Raw genomic sequence first — 21,662 nt, 5'->3', positions numbered from 1 at the left:
AAACCAAGAAATGCAGAGGAATGATGGAACGTGGTCCAATCAATGGGCTGGCATACCTGTTCACAGGTGCCAGAAGTTGGTCGACTCCATGCAACACAGCTGTGAAACAGTGTAATGGTGAACAGAATGTGCAGTGTTCCCAATGCATTTGCATGTATGGAAATAGAAGCTATTATAAGGATTTTGAGCTTTACTCACTTTTTTAAACACAGTCATGCTCACATTATTATCAACAGCCTGTTTCTTACTAGTTCATTACTTTTATTATCCCTCTAACTGGGGAAATTGAATATTCTGTTTTACCCACACCAAGTGAACGAACCACACACACAAGCATGCACATGCACCGGAGACGCTGGGGCAGGGGTCGCGTCTCCTGTTTATTTTATTCAGTCCGACCAAAGGTCCAGACCCCCAGAGAGATCAGCCGTACACCGACATGAATCACCCTCTCTGTCGTTAGTGTCCCGGTGGTTTCACTAAAATCGGCGAACTAACGGAGACGCTGAAATTTCCCAGCCTGGGCTCGGTCCGTGAAGTGGATGAAAACTTGGTCAACAAGCCGCCAGAGAGGAGCTCTCAGCCCGGGACTTGTTCTCAGTTTGTACCGCGGATTATCTGTTCATCGTTACACAACTCGGTAAAGACCGTCAGAAAGTCGTGTGTTCGGTGTGTTGGCGGGTGTCGGTGGGTGCGGGCGGTGTGTTTTCGTTGTTGGGGGGTCAGAGAGTTTGAATGTTTGAGCTCAGACACCGAGGAGCACGTTTCCATGTGGGCAGATTATCACCGCGTCTAACAAAAGACCCGCTCTCCTCCTCAGTCCTCCGGCTCGGTTTCAGCGCCGTTACTTTCCCTCCGGAACTCGGGTTTTGGTCTGAGGGCTGGGTCTGATCTGTGTGTCGGAGTTTGAGTCTGATATTCGGTCTTTGTGACCCGGTTTCCCTCCTTTTTCCGTCAGAGTGCGGCCGGTGGAAGCGGAGCTGAGAGATGCCGCTTCTCCACAGGAAAGCCTTCATCCGACAGAGACCTCCGGCGGACCTGCGGCCGGACGAGGAAGTCTTCCTCTGTAAAATCACTCACGAAATCTTCAGGACCTACGAGTAAGTAGCCGTGGGGTCACCTGTGTCACCTGGGGCAGGGTTAAAGAGCCGTTCGAGCCGGCGGAGTGAAGTTGGGATGATGTCCTGACTGACAGTTGGTCCACTGGCAAACTTCCAGGCGAGATAAACAAAAGCCAACTTTATTCCGAAGAAAAGTGAAACTTAAGGTGGTTCACGAGCAGGTCAGCCCCCGCTTCACAGGTAGCAGACAGGTTAAAACACCTGGCTGGTGTTAGAGGTGGACGGTAGTGTTCGGGGCAGGTGTAATGTTAGCTAAGTCAGCTAGCTAAGTGAGCTAAAGTAGATTAGCGGCTGTTAGCCGGTGGTTAGCCCTGCGTGTGTTAGCCGTTAGCTCGGTAGGAGCAGGCCAGCTGTCAGTCAGCACTGTGGAACACACCTGCTCAGGTGCGCTTAAAGGGAGACTCCGCCCTTTGTAACAGCACGGAGGGTGAAAGTTGGCTCAGGACAGTTTGGCCTGAGTTACACTGATCAGTTTGTGGATTCAGCCACAGCATCGATCAGAGTGATCAGCTGTTCCTCTGACTGACTGCAGCTCCTCCAGTCACATGTTCATCACATCCAATCAAACAAAGAGCGAGCGCTGATATTTTCTCACTGCTTATTTGGAAGAAAACAAACAAATAAAAAAGAGGAAGCTGATGGTGTGTACTTTACTTCATCCAGACGAGGCTGTGACAGCACGCTCATCCTCAGCAGAGAAGGTGATCCACAGAGTTATAGTTTCCCTCAGCCTCAGATGCCTTGTTTTGTTTCACTGGCGCCAGAAGATTTTCAGTTTGCTGTCACTTTAAGAAACGGTCTGGCTTTGGTAACCGGAGCCTAATGAATCAGTTAGCAACGTAGCTTCAGATTAATTTAGTTGGTCATCTCCTTGATTAACCGATTAATTGTCTTAGCTTTGCGCACAACTGACTATACATTGTTCTATAATAATCTGTCATCCTTGCATGATGTGTAAGAAGCCAGCCGTAAAGTTTTATCCTCAGTTTTGTATCAGATACTTTACATTTGTGTTAGTCAGTGTTACATTAATCTCAAATTAGTCTTTATATTTTTCCTGATGTACAAATCAAATAAGGGCACACGTCATTTCCCTGGTCTGTTTTCTCAGGTTGTGATTCAGCAACCTGAGAAAAGGGAGATGACGTGTTAGTTAATTAAAGTTCGTTTTAGTTTGTTTTTATTTATTGGCAGACAGAATATTTCAGATCCAGATTTCAGACGTTTCAGAAAACTCCTTCAGAACAGCAGGGTGCTGTTAAACCACCTTCAGGGCTTTTCAGATGTCGTCGGGTATTTATCTTTTACAAACACTGAGCTGTGGAAATACATGAGACACAAACTGGGTCTGTGTCTGATCCTGAAGTAACCACGTTCCGTCCTCCTCCTCCTCAGTGAGTTCTTTGAGAGGACCATCCTGTGCAACAGTCTGGTGTGGAGTTGTGCTCTGACGGGTCGAGCGGGCTTGACTTACCTGGAGGCGGTGGACAGCGAGCGGCGGGCGAAGCAGAGTCTTCAGAGTTTCCCTCAGTCTCTGGTGGTGCCTCTACTCCACCTGGCTGCTCTGAGCCGACGCTGCAGACTGACGGAGCTCTGCGAGGACGTCTACACCTTCGTCAAAGACCGATTCTTCCCAGGAGAGAAGGTGGACGTTGTGGGACGCAATGGAGCCAGGTACTGAGGGGAGGCCTCGTGTACTCGTTTCATTATCGCTGACGTAAAGGGCTTAAACATCTTTCTCCTTCTTCTCAGTCATGACTCAGGGTTTCTTCAGGATTCAGAGTTGTGTAAAATATGATGAGTGCTGCTTCTGACTGAAGACTTCAGAGAAGTTCAGGGCCTCAGCTCATTACAGCCATATCTGTGTTGATTGTTATTGAGGATGTATGAAACTTCACTTCAGCTTCATGTAAACTGAATAAGACTGAGGAAGACTCTGTGTGTGTGTGTGTGTGTGTGTGTGTGTGTGTGTGTGTGTGTGTGTGTGTGTGTGTGTGTGTGTGTGTGTGTGTGTGTGTGTGTGCGCGCGTGCGTGTGTGCGTGTGTGCGTGCGTGTGTGTGTTGTAGACATGTGTGTGAGATCCTGCAGGTTCATTCTCCTCATTCCAGCGCTAACGGAGCGCCATCTGCTAATGGCCACACCAAGACGTCCGATGGCAGCACAATCGTCATCAGCGACAGCGACGATGAGAGCGCCGCCTTCCAGAGTCCCACGGCACACGTCAACGGGTCAGTAGGTCAAATGTCAAGAAGGTGTAGGAGGAAAAGAGCTGATCGAAACCTGCGGTGTTAGTCAGGTGAGATGATTCTGTGTGTGTGTGTCAGCAGGAAGAAGAAGAAGCCTCTGAGTCCGTCAGTGTTTAAATACACAGTGAGGATGATGAAGGATGAACACAGCGAGCCGTTCACTGTCAAAGCCAATCAGATCAGGTAAGAAGTACACCTGAGGACGCTCTGGCCTCATTCTTACTATCTCTGTCAATTCTTTCACATCGAGAGTCTGTAGAAGGAAGGCTGCAGAACTTTTAATGTGAAAATTCTGGTGGAAGTGTTTTCATTTCTGAGAAATCCTTTGGGGAAGTGGAGCGCCTGACCTGGCTCCTGAATCTGAAAACACAGAGGAAGTCTGGAGTAACTGTAAAAATAAGAAATAAAAGCCTGATTCTCTCTTTCACTGAGGTCAGTGAAGGCCTCGCACACTATATAAAACTCCAGTCAGACAGAGTTCGTGTTAGTGTTAGTCCAATATATCCACTGATATCGGCTTATTGCTGATATCAGTCACAGTATTACTTCAGGTATTGGCCTGTTGTCAGTATCACATCACGTTGAACATTACAGAGGGAAGTGGGTAACAGATGTGTGTTCAGTCGTAGGAAGACGACTCTGTCCAGAGAGAGACTGAAGCTGCTCTTCAAACAACACTGTGAACCTCAGAACGGGACCATCGCACTCAAGGTGAGAACTCCACCAGAACCAACAGCCAGAACCAGCAGCCAGAGTCAACAGCACTGTTCAGAGCAGAAATAGAATGTCATGGTGTTGAATTCCAGGTTAGAAACCTATGTTCAGCAGTTTGATGCAGCTGAAGCTGAAAGTTCCTGGTTTCAGAGCTAAACGTACAGAGGGAAGCAGAGTGTTACTCAAATAATGTTAAATAAAGTTTCTTCATTTTAAAAACACTGAGAATGGCCGGCCTTAGGATGGGTTCTCCGTGCTGAGTCATACACAAACTCTGACGGATGTTCTGAGTCATGATGAGCGTTGTGTGTTGCAGAGTGTGTGCGCTCAGTAATGATGTGTGTGTGTGTCTCAGCCCTCCACAGTGATGAAGTACCAGCTGTCTGAACACACCTTCTCTCAGTTCTTCCCTGATGACCCCCCGCTGTTCCCCTTCAGCCCCCCCTCTAAAGGCGGAGGGCGTGGCTCACCTGGACAGGTGAGAGGCTGTGATTCACTGACTGTGATCCAAATTCAAACCGCTGACTAATTATCATAGCAGACTGTCTTTTTCTGTCTTTTACTAAACTTTATTTAGTTGTTTCCACATATTTAACGCACTGTATTGTAAACATCAGAACAAACCTGAAGAGGTCAAAGCTCCAGCAGCAATTTAACGAGGAGCTTAACTGTCAGACCAGCGACGACTCTGATGGAGGCCACAACCTGGAAGGAGCTGGTCTGACAACAAAGTTCTTCCTCCACCTGCAAACACTGTGGAGTCTTTCCCTCAGTGTCACTGTCTGTGGCACATAAATGTGCTGTGATCAGCAAACGTTTCTGTAGTTCAATATTTCTGATCAGTTAATGAAAGTAATCCGATCAATGCTACTGGAGAAGTAAAGTAACTCATGGATCTCATGTTTCAGGCCAGTTCGTCGTTGCTGAAGGCGGCGGAGGAGAAGCTGAAGCTGCTGCAGCAGAGGGAGGAGATGGCTGCTGCATCTCTGGACAAAGCTCGACTGAAGAAGGAGAAGGAGGAGGCGCAGGAGGCCAAGAGGAAGGAGAGGGAGGACAAGGAGAAGATGAAGGAGGAGCAGAGGAGGAGGTTTGAGGAGGAGAAGCAGAGGAGGAGGGAGGAGAAGGAGCGCAGGAAGCTGGAGAAGGAGAGGGTGAGTGAGTTTTCTGATCTTCGTCTGTATGTCAGATAAATTCTGACTGTTAACACGTCGATGTTTCTGTGGCTCCAATCTACAGGAACGAGAGAAGCTGAAGGAGGAGAAGAAGAAATACGCCGAACGGCTGAAACTGTGGAACAAACCCAGAGAAGACATGGAGTGTGAAGACCTGAAGGTCAGTGAATGCACCACCTGTTAACTCAAACAGGACTGGGTGCATAAATGATCGGGTATCAATAAATCTAGCCACATATTCAGTGATTATGAAATTAATAACAAACAAAATCCGTGTGTCAAAGGAAAATAATGTTTCTCAGGAGCAACAGATCCATGGATGTAAAACTTCATCAGATTCATCGTAACGTGGTTGATTCACCTGTGAGGTTTAAACCAGACGTGTTCTCCACTAATGAACCTGGATCTTTGTGTGTGTTGGTTCTTCCAGGAGCTTCCCAGTCCGATTCCAGTGAGAACTCGCCTTCCATCAGAGCTTTTTGGAGAAGCTCTGATGGTTCTGGAGTTCCTGCGTGCCTTCGGGGAGGTCTACGACCTGAAGGACGAGTTCCCTGATGGAATCTCTCTGGGTTAGAAAGTCATTTCATCAAACCCTTCTGGAACAACCTTTACCAGAACCCTGGATCTGGTGTGGTGCTGTGATCTGTGCCAGTATTTATCATATAGGAAATGCAGAGGTTCTTTAGGTTGTTTTGGTTCTAACATGTTCTGTCTCTCTGCAGAGATTCTAGAGGAGGCTCTGGTGGGTTCTGATCCTGAAGGTCCTCTGTGTGAGCTGCTGTTCTTCTTCCTGACCGCCATCTTTCAGGCTCTGGATGAGGAGCAGGAGGAGGTGGCCAAAGACCAGGCTGAAGGTGACGTACAGAGAACCGGCCAAAGCCTCCTCACTAGGCTGGGTAAAAACTCAGACTGGGCCCCTGCACACTCTGAGCCTCCAGTGACTGACTACACCTAAAATGTTATCACCTGTTACATGGAGACGAGCTGTGATTGGCTACACCTGGACAGAAGTCAGACAGCCTGACGGAGACATTTTAAATTAGATTTGTAGACATACCAGTGTATATAATCTGTGTCTGTGTATGTTATTGTGTGTTTCATGTGCGTGTGTGTGTTGTGTACAGACCTGTCGGAGGCTCTGGACGACGACTCTGATGCCACGCAGTCGGCTCTGAGCGCTGTTGCCTCATTGGCTGCGGCTTGGCCACAGCTGCATCAGGGCTGCAGTCTGAAGCAGCTGGACCTGGACAGCTGCACGCTGTCCGAAATCCTGCGGCTGCATATCCTGGCGTCCGGCGCCGACTGTAACCATGGCAACGCCAAGCTCCGCTACCAGAAGCAGGGTGGATTCACTCTGATGGATGACACGTGTGTCGAGCTGCGATTGGCTGAGCCGGCGCTGCTGAAGCGACTGTCGTGCACAGCGGTGTACGACCTGACGCCCGGTCAGTAACCGATCAGCCAATCAGATGCTGACTCGTTTACTTACAGGAATCTGTAATTAATAATCAAACACCGTTTCCTGGGGGTTACAAACAATTATTGATAGATGCTGACTGTGTGTAGGAGTGTGTGTTCTGATAGATATTGATCAGGTATTGATGTGTGTGTAGGGGAGAAGCTGAGGATCCTGCAGGCTCTGGTGGGGAAACTGCTGACTCTGGCATCCAGCAGAGATCTGATTGAAGACTGTGTGGAGGAGCAGAGAGCTGCCAAACAGGAACTGAGAGAGATCAGAGCTGAACAACACCGCAGAGAGAGAGAGGAGGCCGCACACAGGTAAACACAATGTGAACACGCAGGCACACGCAACACGCTGTTACCTCATCGTGAAGTTCATTCAGTACAAAGATGGAAAAGAATTCAAAGTGATTGAAACTGAGCAGAGTCCTGACGTGTCCCTCCTCCTCCCTGCTCTTCCTCAGGGTTCGTCTTCGTAAAGAGGAGAAGCTCAGGGAGCAGGAGCAGAGGCTGAAGGAGAAGGAGGAGAAACTGAAGGAACAGGAGGCGAAGGGAGGACTCCAGCCAAACAGGTAGAGGAAAGAGTGACTCAGCATTTTTCAGTTAATGAGTTTTATCATTAGCAAAGAACTTCAAGCAGTTGAAGTGTTGATGTGTGAGAACCAAATGTCGGTTTGGTTGGTCGGTGTGATTTCTGGGTTATTTAACAAACTCAGTGGTTATCGTCATATGATCCCAGTTGTTATGGTTTAATCTCACACATGGTTAACGTGATCCGTGACAGAAGTGGCTGTTTCTGTCTGCAGTGAGACTCCTGATCAACAACACTCTGAGGAAGACGAGGAGAAAAAGTCTTCATCCAACAGCAAGAAGATGATGAAAGGTAAAAAATAAGTTTCACATTGAACCTTTCCTCAGCTCCTCCTTTCTGTCGGGTCACGAGTCTCTCCTCTCGTCTCCAGCTAAAGTCAACCAGAAAGAAAAACAGCAGCAGCAGCAACAGACGACCTCTGACCCCAAAGCCCCGTTCTGCCCCCCCACCAGCCTGACAGCAGAGGAGCTGGAGAAAGAACAGGAGAAGGTCAGAAGCACAGACACTGAACATTCACCTGATTATTTACTGACTCGTTCGTTTGTCTCTTTGTAATGAACAGATATTTAGAGGTCATATCTGTGTGTGACGTCCCAGCACTGACGTTATTATCATGTTGGATCAGCTGACGGTGTTTACATGTGCACAGGTATCCTGGTTATAATCAGGTCATGTTTAGCACATGCAAACATCCGGATCTGGATCCTGGGTACTGTTAGAGTCGTGTCGACACCAGGTTTCTCGTGCTCTGTGTAAATGTATCTGGAATATGATCAAAACCAGGATCAGACTCAGACTGAAGGACCGGACTCAAAACCAGGACACTCCACAGCCACAGAACAGGAACATGGTAGAAGCAGTCGGCCTGTGGTCTGATCGTCCCGTTCGTCTCACCCGTAGGTTCGAGAGCTGCAGGAGCGGATCCAAAAGGCGGCGGCCTGCACCTGCCTGCTGCCTCTGGGCAGAGACCGGCTATACCGCCGATACTGGCTCCTCCCCTCAGCCTCTGCTCTGTTTGTGGAGGACGACTGCTTCGGCCTGACGGAGGACATGCTGCATCCACGCCCAAAACCTGTACAGGACACCACGACCAAGATGGAGGAGGAGGTCGTCAAGGAAGAGGCAGCCGAGGGAAAGTGGGTCACAGTTTTATTCTGGTTCTGTTTCTGAGATAAAAGGAGCTTCTGTGTTCAGAGAACAGTCTAACCATGACAAACCCTTCCTCCTGTACAGCACTGGCTCAAGCCCCACCCCCCTCCATACCTGCGGCGCGCCAGCCACCCGTCCCAACCAATGGTCTTTCTACAGCTCGCTGGAGGAGGTGGATCAGCTGATTGAGGCTCTGAACCCACGAGGTCACAGAGAGAGCAGCCTGAAGGAGGCGCTGCTGCAGGAGAGAGAGAGGCTGCAACAGCTGCTGCAGAGCTGTGACAGGAACAAATACAGGCACTCAGGTAAACACATACAGGTAAACACATACAGGTAAACACACTCAGGTAAACACATACAGGTAAACACATACAGGTAAACACATACAGGTAAACACATACAGGTAAACACATACAGGTAAACACACTCAGGTAAACACTCCGGTAAACACATACAGGTAAACACACTCAGGTAAACACATACAGGTAAACACATACAGGTAAACACTCCGGTAAACACATACAGGTAAACACACTCAGGTAAACACATACAGGTAAACACATACAGGTAAACACACTCAGGTAAACACATACAGGTAAACACACTCAGGTAAACACACTCAGGTAAACACATACAGGTAAACACATACAGGTAAACACTCCGGTAAACACATACAGGTAAACACACTCAGGTAAACACATACAGGTAAACACTCCGGTAAACACATACAGGTAAACACATACAGGTAAACACCCAGGTAAACACATACAGGTAAACACACTCAGGTAAACACACTCAGGTAAACACACTCAGGTAAACACTCCGGTAAACACACTCCGGTAAACACATACAGGTAAACACATACAGGTAAACACATACAGGTAAACACTCCGGTAAACACATACAGGTAAACACATACAGGTAATACACACTCATATGCATTAAATATGCAGGTAACACACACAGGTAACCACCTGTAACTGCGCTGGTATCATGGTGGTCTCTGGCACACCTGTAATCACATACCTGTCCTGTTTGTCCAGATGATCCGGAGTCGTCCCAGTCTGTCCCAGAATGCACTGCAGCAGCTGAGACTCTTATGGAGGTTAGACTGAGAGACCTGCTACTGGACATTGAAGACCGCATCCACCAGGGAACTCTGGGAACTCTGAAGGTAGGTACAAACCTGCTCAGGATCACAGAGAACCAGACACAGCAGGTGACCTCAGACTCACTTGTCTCTCTCTATCTGTGTCCAGGTGATGGACAGACAGGTGTGGCGCTCAGCACTGGAAGCAGGAAACTACGAGCTGCTGTGTTCTGACGGCAGAGAGAACGGAGGGATGAACGGACGAGTGGAGGCCATGGAGGTGGACTCCGGTCAGACGAGAGCCAGAGACAGGTACACAGACACACGGGCAGAGGAAGGCTCTGTCAGCGAACGGGTCAACTAACATCACTCTCTGTTAGTTCACATGAACTGCAGCTAGAGGGCGTCACTGCACGTTTACTCACCTGGACAAACGTCCTGCTTCCTGTTCGGCGTCCTCTGCTCAGAGCTTTTACTGTTTCTGTGTGTGTGTCTGTTACATTTGACTGTTGTATGTTTCTTATATGTAAAACGTGTGTGTGTGTCAGGCTCCAGGAGCTGAAGTCGGACAGCACGGCGGCCTGTGGGACCAGCGGCAGTGGGACTCCGCAGGTTGTCAGCAGCTCGGTACGAATCCTGGCTCAGGCCCTCGCTCACATCGAGCAAGGCATCGAGAGACGTTTCCTCAAAGCTCCGCTGGGTGAGTCTCCACAGGGAGAGTCTGCTAGGCGGGGGTGGGGGTGGGGTGGGGTGTTCTGCACAGAATCTAACTCTAATGCATAACATGTCAATCAAACCCCCACCCCACCCCCCACCCACAGGTGAGGAAGACTCAAAGAAAGACCAGAAGATGAAGAAGAACAAGAAGAAAGACGAGGACCAGGCCAGTGATGGTATGACCTTTGTATGATAAGAGAGTGAAGACACAGCACCGTGCTGATAAACAACACGTGGAGATTAAATAGTAAAAATATCATTTTTTTGTCTTTGAATCAGAAGAATAATCTGATCTGTCCATCAGACGAGTCTGTGAACTGTGTGAAATCAAACTGTATCCGTGTGTCTCTGTGTGTCTCTGTCTCTCTGTGTCTCTGTGTGTATCAGACGGCAGTGACAGCGGTCGCGTCTCTAAGACGGTGTTGGAGCGATGGAGGGAGTCTCTGCAGTCCTGCTCCAGTCTGTCTCAGGTCAGAACAGCACACCCTCCTTTTTAATCCTCAGTGAAAGCTCTGCTCTGATTGGCTGTCAGAGGTGTCCATCACAGGACTGAATATGTTGGTGTGTTTGGTTTTAGTTAGACTGCAAGAAAACAAACAGCCAAGACTGTTGTGTGTGCTGTGGGATTAACGTACTGATGTGTGTGTTCAGGTGTTTGTCCATCTGTCCAGTCTGGAACGAAGCGTCCTCTGGTCTCGCTCCGTCCTCAACGCCCGCTGTCGCATCTGCAGACGCAAGGGAGACGCGGACAACATGCTGCTGTGTGACAACTGTGACCGAGGACACCACACCCACTGCCTGAGGCCCCGCCTCAAGGTATGGACACACCACACCTTTCACACCTGGATTAAAACATTTGGGACATCCCCGACAATAGTGGCGATGAGCACACGCCTGGCGATGAGCACACGCTGTCTGCTCTTGTTCTGTGCGTCTCATTTCATTTACCAGCTTCTTCTGTTTCTCAGTCGGTTCCAGAGGGCGACTGGTTCTGTCCGGACTGTCGACCCAAACAGAGATCCAGCCGTGTCCCGTCCCGTCAGCGCTCCTCTATCGATGAAGAGGAGGAGAATGACGAGGAGGAAGAGGAGGAGGAAGAGTCTGAGGAGGAAGAGGAGGAGTCAGAAGAAGAGGAGGAGTCAGAAGAGGAGGATGAAGAATGCGTAGTGAGGTGAGTGTGGAAATATTTGGATCAGTCCGTCAGAAAGATGAGTCTCAGCAGCAGCTGGCCTTCTGTCCTCTGAATGTCTGCAGCACCAAGAAGAGCCAGGCCCCGCCCCCTAAAGGGAAGAGCCAACAGACCACACCCAAAAACAACGCCGCTGCCGCTGGGAAAACTTCATCAGCTTCCAAGTCAGTATCCGTTGTGGATGTGATGGCCTGATCCCGGTTTACTGGAGTTCTGATTCCATCTTCTTTCCATCACAGGTCCTCAGGTAAAAAGGCCACGCCTCCTACATCGAAGGCCAACATGGTGTCCGGCGGTAAAGCTCCACCTCGCTCCGGGAATCGGAACAGCGCCCGTCTGAGCCATGAGATCCTGGCACCAAATGGCAACACGAAAACCTCACCTGGTCAGACCGAGTCCCGAAAGAGAGTGTTGACAGGTAAACAGCCAATCCACACACAGTAATTACCTGCTGACATGTAAACAACCAATCACAACAACATAATCAGCCAGTAAACACCTGCCAACAGGTACAAACTGTTTGCTGGTCCAGCCACGTTTATGTGAAACATGTAACTGATAAAAATGAGAAACCTGCTCAGATCAGAACATGGACTGAGGGGGAGTTCTCAGGTAACTGAGTACACCTGTGTCTGCTGCCAGCACCAGTAAAACTGTCTCTCCTCTGCTCCTCCCCCAGACACTGCTCCTCCTCCTAAACCCTCGAGACCTGTCCTCCCCCCTGCTTCCACCTCCTCCTCCTCTTCCGCCTCCAGCCGACGCTCCTCCGGGAGGAACCATGGCGTCCATGAGCTGTCGGCCTGTGAACAGCTGACGGTGGAGCTCGTCAGACATGAGGACAGCTGGCCCTTCATGAAGCTGGTGTCCAGGACTCAGGTACAGACACACACAGTAAACTGTGTGTGTGTGTGTGTGTGTGTGTGATGTATGAGTCTGTAACTTACCTGTCCATCTGTGTCTACCTGTCTGCAGGTGCCTGACTACTATGACATCATCAAGAAGCCAATCGCTCTCAGCACCATAAGAGAGAAAGTCAACAACTGTGAATATCAGACTGCAGGTGAGGAAACGCAGGCGTGAGACAGTTCCATCGTATTTTACTGACGTACAGTCAGACAGATCAAATTCAGAGTGGAAGCTCTGAGGTTCCTCTGATCCCCGATCCCCGATCCCCGATCCCCGATCCCTGATCCTGATCCCTGATCCTGATCCCTGATCCTGATCCCCGATCCCCAATCCCTGATCCTGATCCTGATCCCCGATCCTGATCCTGATCCTGATCCCCGATCCCATGTGTAAAGGTTCCTTCAGTGTGTTGTGGTTCTTGCGTCCACAGCAGGAACCGTCTGGAGTTTTCGTGTGACCAGTCAGTCATGCTCAGACCTTTGTTCGTGTCTGCTTGGTCTAAGTTCCTGCTGAACTTAATTTAGACCCTGGTTCCTCTCTGTTCCATGGAGACATTCAGGACATCTGAATGTCCTGATGCTGATGGACAATAAAGACAGACGCACTTTGAAAATGCATTTTTATTTCACTGACTGTGGCTGAATGTCTTTCCTGTGTGTGTCTCCAGGTGAGTACATCTCAGACGTGGAGCTGATGTTCTCCAACTGTCTTCAGTACAACCCTCGTCACACTAACGAGGCGAAGGCCGGTCACCGCCTGCAGCAGTTCTTCCACTCGGAGCTCAGCAGACTAGGCCTTCTGGAGCGCGGCTCCACCCCTCCCGCCAAGCGCTCTAGACACTGAACCAAACACTGAACCAAACACACCCTCTGACCTCACTACCGTCCACTCTGCTGCATTCTGATTGGTCCAGGAGTTGGAAGTGGGCAGGATGTAGAAGCTGTGATTGTTCCCCTCCTGATGGACTGACAGGCATTGATACGAATCCAGGATTGCTCCTTCGTGACCTCTGACCCCAGAGGAGCTGTCCGCCACAATTTGAGTGAAACGTTTCATCAGTGTGTCGTCCACAAACACACACACACAAAAGTTTCCAGCTGAGTGTAAAGAGACAGCCGGGGTCAAAGGTCATGAAGTCCAACATCAGATTAATATTAAAACCAGTTCATGTTACACACACAGAGCTTGTTTTGATTAAACTTCACCTGAGACAGACTGTTACCAGTTTGTGCTGTGAGCTTCACCCCCTCACCTGCTCACCCCCTCACCTGCTCACCCTCTCACCTGATCAGGAGCAGAGCTGCAGCTACTGTGAGTTCATCAACCTGTAGAGACGTTGTGTAGTTTTCCTCCGACCTGCTGACGTTCAGGGCATTTATCTGATTTATCTGCGGTCAGACGGGGGACATGTAGCACAGAGACATTCCCGTGGTGCTGTAGGACAGTAGAGTTCGTAGAGTCCCAGCAGTTTTCATCTGATGCTTCCTTTTATCCGGAAAAGCAAAAACCACTAGAGAAACTTCAGCTTTGCACTGATAATTAAAAGAAGTCAAATCAGGCCGTTCGTGTTTGCTCAGGGACAAAATTTTTGATTTGAATGAAAAATATTTTGTAACAGTGCAGCTGGTTTATACTGAAGCAGAGCGGCCGCGGCAGCTACAGGTGTTTCAGGCTCATTATCGAATCTACATGGACGTCTGAGGCTGCCAAAGCTAAAGTGAACTCATTTAACAAACTGAAATCTAATTGTTGGTCTGTGTGTTCGATGTTTCATTATAATTTCAATCTAAAATCCAGTTAAAGTTCATGTTTGAAAATGCATCATTGCTAAAAAAAAAAAAAAAAAAAAGATGTCTTCAGTGACAGACTCACAATGTGCATCAACTGGAAAATTAAATCAAAAGAAACTCACCCTGTGTGGAAACTCCCTGTCCTCAAATCATAAAGTGACTTTCAGTGGAAATGATCTGAAAGTCCAGTTTGCACATTTATTCTCAGCTTCAGGTCGCACACTGTTTGACTCAGTGACTTACAGAACACATCTGTTTTCCTAAATGTGGAAGTCTTCCATGATGAACCCGAGCTGCCGCGGCCTCTGGATTTGTAGTTTTTGTATTTTGACTACTGCAACTTTTCCTGCTTTAGACTGTTTTGTTTGACATTTGGTTGCATTCTTCAGTTGTGTTTTTTTTTCTTGTGTGTGTGTGTGTGCGGGGGGAGGGCAGAGGTCAGCTGTAGATACTACTCTGGCACTGCTGCCCCCCCCTCCCTTTGGTATTTATTTAGTTGCAGCCCCTGCGTTGTCTTTATTTATGACTGATAGACGCTCTCTGCTTCCTGATGCTCTCTAACCTGTTTGTTGTTCTAATGTAAAAATAAATTGACTTTTTATAACCAGCTGCTGCCTGTTGATCTGCTGACACACACACACACACACACACACACACACACACACCCACCCACACACACACACACACACACACACACCCACACACACACACACACACCCACCCACCCACACACACACACACTGGTTTCCTTCTATATGTCGATGGTTTCCTGCAGAGTTTTGTTGGTGGAGCCACACGTTACACCAGCAGGTGGCAGTAATGCTACTTAACGTGGTTTACCAAGAAGAAGAAGGAGAAGCTCCCTTGTGTGGCTCCGCCCCTCCCCCTCCCTCCTCCTCCTCCTCCTCCTCCCCCTCCGGTCGGCCGGCCACATTCCCCGCTACCTTTCACCCCCGAGAAACCCCGATCTGACGGCGAAGCAACGCGGACAAACCCCGGGACAACATGGTAAGAACCGACCGTAGACTTGCCCCCGGGTTAGATCGTGGTTGGGAGAGCCCGGTTCGTGTGCTGTCCGGGTGCTGCGGGCCTCCGGTGTAATGTTATGTGGCTCCGCGGATAGCGTGATGTTAGCTAGCATGGCTGCCGCTCCCGTTAGTTAGCTGCTCTGTTCGTCGACACCGACTTATAGCGGTTATTCGGTGTTTACGTCTCATAGAAACATCTTCCGGTAACGGGGTTTAATCTTTGCCAGTTAACGGAGTTTTCACGATGTTATCCATTAAACGGTCCGTGTTTCCAGGCGGGCCGGGCTGGGCCGGGCCTGCCCCCAGACCGTGTGGCCCGGGGCGGCCATCTTATTCCGGCTGTGGTCCTGCTGGGCTGATCAGCCCGCACCCAGCCGGGACAGGCCGCCGGACCCGGACTAAACCAGGCCCGCTGGACCCACCGATCTCATCTGAAGCGGTTCAGCTGCCGCAGCGGGCTCAGGAGGTTGGATTCAGTCCGTGTTAGTTCACAGAGTCAGAGAGACAGACTGCAGAGTCACGGCTGTCTGCCTGAAGGCCTGCAGGCTGGTTTAACTGGCCCCAGTTACCACAGCTGACCAGTACCAGTAACCAGTCAGACTAACCAGCAGGCCTGTCTGACCGAGGAAAAGCTGCTGCTTCTCGATCCGGTTCTCAAAGTGACAGAATCATCTGTTTAAAGCTGCAACAGTTAGTCGATTAATGATCAGTGATCCAAAGAAAATTAACCAGCATTTGTTCTGATTATTGATTAATAATTTAAGTCATTTTTCAGACAGGACTGTCCAGAATAACTGATGGTTCCAGGTTCTGGGAGGACTTGGTGCTCCCCTCGGTCTTATGGCATCGTAACATGAATATTTTTGGGTTTTGGTTTGTTGGTCGAATAAAACGAGTCTGACGGTCACAGTTCTCTAATTAATCAGGACAATTATCAGCAGATGAATTAGGAACCAAGGTAACTGACAGATGCAGCTGTGATTCAAACTTTTTAATAAGTTCTTATAAACAGAAACAAGATAAAACATGATTGTCTGAAAAAGATCAGATTTAAATCAGTGAGTTGTTATTTAGGCCTGAAACTAACATTTCTGATTTTAGAAACTTTCGTTGTTGGTGAATCTGCTGATCGTTTCTCGATTTATTGTTTGCGCAGTGAAATGTGTGAACAGGAAACTGAAATTATTAGTCAATTATCAAAAGAGCTGCAGATTAATTCCCTGCCAGTTAACTGATCAGTTTAATGAACAGCATCGATCTGTTATGATAACAGTAACACAATCCACACATCAGTGGGTTTAATCTGACTGAGTTCTGTTGGTTTCTGTTGTCGTATGGTTGATTGAACTAAGGTGTGATTTCCCTGTAAAGCAGCAGAGGAGCTCCAGGGGGCGACGCCTGTCCGCTCTGTTTGTTTCTCCGGGTCACTCAGGACTTTTCTTTAACTCACTGGAGAAAAATGAATCGTCCCCATCATGAGAAAAAGCTCTGAGACGGTCCGAGGACGAGGACTCGGGTCTCAGATGTGTGTTAATGTGTTCAGTTTATCTGCCCATTGTTTTCCATTGAATCGTTTGGTCTTTAAAATGTCGGACGAAGAATTGGTCCATTATCAAAATAATTACCAGCTTGTTTCCTGTCAGTGGACTGATGGTCTCAGTGGAGACCTTGTGAGAACAGCTGAGGTCTGTCCGTCCAGCAGGAGTCCACAGTGACTGTTGGCACTGTGAGTGTGGACTGAAGGTAGAGCTCAGTCAAACTTAACCTGTATCACGTTTCACACAAAAAGATGTGACCCAGCACAGGAGGAGGAGGACGTGTCTGTGTCCTCCTGATTGTCCACAATCAGACACAGAAAGAGACGTGAAGACATCGTGTTGGAAACTGTGATTTATCATAAAAATGATCAAATGTGTCTAGATGTGATTATTTTCATCATCGATTCATCTTTGAATGAGTTTTTGAATCATTTCTTTAATAAAATAATGAAAAAAATAAAAACTGCTTGTTAAACTCTCAGACAGACCAGAGGGACGTCTTCAGGCGTCTTCAGTCCAGAACCTGAAGAACTTTAGTATCATGTGACAGAGCGAAGCATCAAGTCCTCAGGTTCGAGAAGCTGGAAACACCTTAAAAACAACTGCAGCTGATTCATTCATAATAATCAACACATTGACTGATCGTTGCAGCTTTATACATATGCAGTGAACGCACCGTCACAGGAGTCAGGCTTCCTGTGACGGTGCGTTCACTGACAGAGTGTTTGTTGGACTTTGTTCATTAGCAGAGGTCAGAGGTCAGCTCCGAATCATCGGCTATAAAAACCCTCTGACTCACGCTGCTGTTACCGTCACACGCTAACGGCCAATCACAGCGGCACAGGCCTCCCCCTCAGGTTAGGGAAAGTTTGGAATTCCCACAGAGCGATTTAAAAGAATAAACTACAAACAGAAGCAGAGGAGAAGAGGACGGAGCTCCTCCACCAAGGCCAGGCTGTCCCACACACCTCTGTCTGTCTTCTGATAGGAAACTGAAGTCTGATCACACACACCATGTGTCTGTCCTAAAGCATCATCAGTGTGTGAGGTGGATCCAGATTATTATCAGGATCTGCACCAAACTCTGCAGACTCATGTCTGATTCTTATCAGGATTCAAACATTATGGACTGAGGACGATCCTGGATCCTTTAACCAGATCCACATCAAAGCTTATCGGGCTCTTCCTTGGACCAGGTCCCCTCCCTCCACCAAGGAGGAGCAAAACACAACCTCAGACCTGCTGTCCTCTGTAAACACGAACAGCTGTCAACACATGTGGTGTGAGTCCACCGTGCAGGATGGACGGACGCAGGTCCTTTATTCACATACCCCCCCCCCCCAAAAGTCCAAAGTGATGTCTTCTGACATCGTCTTCTTACTAAACAGGAAATACTCAGATTTATAGTTTCCTGTTTTCAGTCGACCAATGGTTTCAGCTTTCTGTGTGTGTGTGTGTGTGTCCTGATATTAACCACTTGTTCTGTCTGCTGCAGGCGTCAGGTGTGACAGTGAACGATGAGGTCATCAGAGTGTTCAACGACATGAAGGTGAGGAAGTCTTCGACCCAGGACGAGGTGAAGAAGAGGAAGAAGGCGGTTCTGTTCTGTCTCAGCGAGGACAGGAAGAAGATCATCGTGGAGGAGGGGAAGCAGATCCTGGTTGGGGACATTGGAGAGACCGTGGACGACCCCTACGCCTGCTTTGTCAAGCTCCTCCCCCTCAATGACTGCAGATACGGCCTGTACGACGCCACCTACGAGACCAAGGAGTCCAAGAAGGAGGACCTCGTCTTCATCTTCTGGTACAGTATTGATCAGGGCGCTCGATCAGCTCGTGGTGATGCGATGCAGAGTTTCAGATGTGGGCTCTGATAACAGCATCTTCAGCTGTGTCTGGTTTTTGATCTTTGATCAGTTATTGATCGGGCTGTAGAACCGTGTATCTGGCCCAGGTTTTTAGGACTAGTCCTCTAGACCTGTTCCTCACGCTTCAGGTGTTTGTTCAGAGTTTCTCAGCTCATCTCAGACCTCAGTGTAAAGTGGGCGTAGGAACAGTCGTGGTCCAGTGTGCAGCTTCCAGGTGTGATGTGAAGCACACTGAGGCTGGACGTCTCAGTGAAGCAGGACACATCCAGTGTCCAGCGGCTACATGTCTGAAGGGACAAATGTTTGGATCCACATCCACCAGGACCTGGCACAGAGTCCGTGTTCTGATCTGTGAGCTCATGTTCTGTAAAAACAACCCGACACGCCTCACGTGTTTTCACTTTAACCTCTTCAATGGGTTCTGTAACCAGAAGTTCCATGTTCACTAGCACACATTCTGACTCCGTGTTCTGACTCTGTGCTCTGACTCCGTGTTCTCCTGCGTTCTGAGTCCGTGCTCTGACTCCGTGTTCTGACTCCGTGTTCTGACTCCGTGTTCTCCTGCATTCTGACTCCGTGCTCTGACTCCGTGCTCTGACTCCGTGCTCTGACTCCGTGCTCTGACTCCGTGCTCTGACTCCGTGTTCTGACTCCGTGCTCTGACTCCGTGCTCTGACTCCGTGCTCTGACTCCGTGTTCTGACTCCGTGCTCTGACTCCGTGTTCTGACTCCGTGCTCTGACTCCGTGCTCTGACTCCGTGTTCTCCTGCATTCTGACTCCGTGCTCTGACTCCGTGCTCTGACTCCGTGCTCTGACTCCGTGCTCTGACTCCGTGTTCTGACTCCGTGCTCTGACTCCGTGCTCTGACTCCGTGTTCTGACTCCGTGTTCTCCTGCATTCTGACTCCGTGCTCTGACTCCGTGTTCTGACTCCGTGTTCTGACTCCGTGCTCTGACTCCGTGTTCTCCTGCATTCTGACTCCGTGCTCTGACTCCGTGCTCTGACTCCGTGCTCTGACTCCGTGCTCTGACTCCGTGCTCTGACTCCGTGTTCTGACTCCGTGCTCTGACTCCGTGTTCTCCTGCATTCTGACTCCGTGCTCTGACTCCGTGTTCTGACTCCGTGTTCTGACTCCGTGCTCTGACTCCGTGTTCTGACTCCGTGCTCTGACGCCGTGTTCTGTTGTTCCTCAGGGCTCCGGAGAGCGCTCCACTGAAGAGTAAGATGATCTATGCCAGCTCTAAAGATGCCATCAAAAAGAAGTTTACAGGTGAGTCGTCCTGTGACCTGCTGAGGTCAGAGGTCACCGGGATCAGCCATGATGTCATCTGTCGGTCACTGATCGTTACAGATTGTAGATTATAGATGATCTCTCTCAGGCTCTGTGTGTTCTCTCAGAGTTGGGCAGGATTTAACCTCTGACCCCTGAATGTCACCCAACACAAAGATCCTTGTGTGGGGAGACGTCTCGCTGTGTGTCTCGTCTGTTGTCCCTCAGTGACCTCAGGTGTGTCTCCACAGGAATCAAACACGAGTGGCAGGTGAACGGGCTGGACGACATCCAGGACCGCAGCACGCTGGCTGAGAAGCTGGGGGGGAACGTGGTGGTGTCTCTGGAGGGCAAGCCGCTGTGATGTCACAGCGGTGAGCCGAGCGGAGCCAAGCCAACCGCCGTGCCATCCGGACCGAAGCACCTGACCCCACCTGAACACCGCCGCTTCACCCAGCAGCTTGCTCTGTCTGTATCCATGTCCTGAAGGAGTTAGCGTCTTTAGGCCTCTTTGTTTTCTTTTTGTTTTTGTTCTTTTTGCTTTTTTCCAACATGAAGGAGATCTCATTAACATGACGATATGCAAACACCTCCCAGTTTGTTGCCACATGACTTCTGTTCACCTGGCAGAAAAAAACAAACAAATCGACACACTACCAAACCCCAGGAAGGTTGTCTCTCTCACAGCCAGAGTTTTGCCAAAAAGTCGATGTGAAGGAAGCAGCCGCATGCGTCGGAGGCGAGCGCCGCAAAGCTCCGCCTCCTGCAGCACATGGGTTTTTACATGACTTTATTTATTATTGTTAAGTGTTGTTTCTTCTCCAGTATGTCCAAGCCAGGCAGACACGTTGTTAGACTATGCATTCAGAAGAGAAGAAGAAGATTATTACCCAGCACTTTTTGTTGAAACACTACAGGTTGAGACAGAAAAGATCCTGACGTTAAATTCTCTGTGTTTATGTCACCACGCTAACGTTTGTTTACCTCAGTTTCATTCCTGTCGGACTCACCGTCATTCTAGCTGTTTGGTCGTCGCCTTACTTTCAGTTTGAATGTAACCGTCACACCAGAGTTAGAGTGCACTTTTATTTTGTAAGGAAACACTACAGGAAGCCGATTTGACCCCAGCAGTGAGAGACGACCCCACGACAACAACAACAACAACAACGAGAACACGACGACATCTGGAGCCTTAAAGTGGAACGTTGTTTCTGAGATCACAGGAAGCCACTTTGCAATAAAAGCCTGTGGCAGATCTGACGCGTCCCGCCTTGTCTGTGCTTCCACCAATCACAGAGCATTTTCACCCACAGGTCATTCACCTGGAGTTCACCTGAGATCCATGACAGGTTCCACACGAACAGGTGTCAGTCGTGTTCTGCTGTCTGTGAAAACGTTCTGTAACACAGTCAGCGTGACCTCAGTAGAACCTGTGTGACCTGTAGAGCTCATTAGAACTGGTTCAAAACAAAAAACCCATTATAAGCTCCAGTAGAACCATTACAGACTCGGTAGAACAGTTACAACCTATAGAACCTCTTCAGAACCAGTAGAACCCCTGTATGACCTCAGTAGAACCTCATTACATCTGGTCTGATGCCATTAGAACAAATGTGACCCTAGTAAAACCCCATCAGAACTAGTTTGACACCATAATGTTGTTGGAATTTGTGTATGTATGGAACTCTGCTGGAATCAGTTCGACATTAGAAACACCATCAGCTCAGTAGAACCTCAGTAGAACCATTACAAACTTAGCACGTTAGTACAGAACCCCATTAGAATCAGAATCACCTGAGGAGAATCCAGT

The 21,662-nt window shown here is 48.9% G+C and overlaps 2 protein-coding genes across 5 annotated transcripts; both read left to right on the top strand.

Moving 5' to 3' along the window:
• The first annotated feature begins 544 nt into the window (after window positions 1-544).
• Window positions 545-14,242, top strand: baz1a (bromodomain adjacent to zinc finger domain, 1A). 4 transcript variants are annotated; one of them, XM_041060745.1, is made up of 30 exons: window positions 545-640; window positions 959-1,100; window positions 2,517-2,795; window positions 3,189-3,350; window positions 3,450-3,551; window positions 3,992-4,079; window positions 4,438-4,560; window positions 4,991-5,233; window positions 5,319-5,414; window positions 5,685-5,823; window positions 5,977-6,108; window positions 6,379-6,699; window positions 6,868-7,033; window positions 7,180-7,287; window positions 7,522-7,598; window positions 7,678-7,796; window positions 8,208-8,443; window positions 8,541-8,761; window positions 9,500-9,630; window positions 9,716-9,858; window positions 10,095-10,246; window positions 10,368-10,439; window positions 10,651-10,733; window positions 10,915-11,079; window positions 11,232-11,434; window positions 11,518-11,616; window positions 11,692-11,870; window positions 12,132-12,328; window positions 12,425-12,512; window positions 13,026-14,242. In XM_041060745.1, the coding sequence occupies exons 2-30, from the start codon at window positions 988-990 to the stop codon at window positions 13,199-13,201; spliced, it is 4,413 nt and encodes a 1,470-aa protein (XP_040916679.1). In that variant the 5' UTR covers window positions 545-640; window positions 959-987; the 3' UTR covers window positions 13,202-14,242. The 4 variants fall into 4 exon arrangements, with proteins under 4 accessions (XP_040916679.1, XP_040916677.1, XP_040916678.1 ...); XM_041060743.1 differs by having other exon boundaries at window positions 5,977-6,150; XM_041060744.1 differs by having other exon boundaries at window positions 3,447-3,551.
• Window positions 14,243-15,021: 779 nt separating this feature from the next.
• On the top strand, window positions 15,022-21,112 carry cfl2 (cofilin 2 (muscle)). Its single transcript, XM_041060772.1, has 4 exons — window positions 15,022-15,156; window positions 18,210-18,517; window positions 19,776-19,852; window positions 20,104-21,112. The coding sequence occupies exons 1-4, from the start codon at window positions 15,154-15,156 to the stop codon at window positions 20,214-20,216; spliced, it is 501 nt and encodes a 166-aa protein (XP_040916706.1). The 5' UTR covers window positions 15,022-15,153; the 3' UTR covers window positions 20,217-21,112.
• Window positions 21,113-21,662: the final 550 nt, after the last annotated feature.

This window comes from Toxotes jaculatrix, chromosome 17 (assembly GCF_017976425.1).
Source record: "Toxotes jaculatrix isolate fToxJac2 chromosome 17, fToxJac2.pri, whole genome shotgun sequence".
Lineage (NCBI taxonomy): Eukaryota > Metazoa > Chordata > Actinopteri > Toxotidae > Toxotes > Toxotes jaculatrix.
This window is presented reverse-complemented; position numbering and strand designations above follow the sequence as displayed.

Bases quoted from the DNA above. Each gene is read 5' to 3' on its own strand.
- baz1a (XM_041060742.1), top strand. From the start codon at position 988: ATGCCGCTTCTCCACAGGAAAGCCTTCATCCGACAGAGACCTCCGGCG. The intron at 7,288-7,521 runs GTAGAGGAAAGA...TTCTGTCTGCAG, and splicing joins GGAGGACTCCAGCCAAACAG to TGAGACTCCTGATCAACAAC. The intron at 8,762-9,499 runs GTAAACACATAC...CTGTTTGTCCAG, and splicing joins GAACAAATACAGGCACTCAG to ATGATCCGGAGTCGTCCCAG.
- cfl2 (XM_041060772.1), top strand. The intron at 18,518-19,775 runs GTACAGTATTGA...GTTGTTCCTCAG, and splicing joins GACCTCGTCTTCATCTTCTG to GGCTCCGGAGAGCGCTCCAC. The intron at 19,853-20,103 runs GTGAGTCGTCCT...GTGTCTCCACAG, and splicing joins CATCAAAAAGAAGTTTACAG to GAATCAAACACGAGTGGCAG.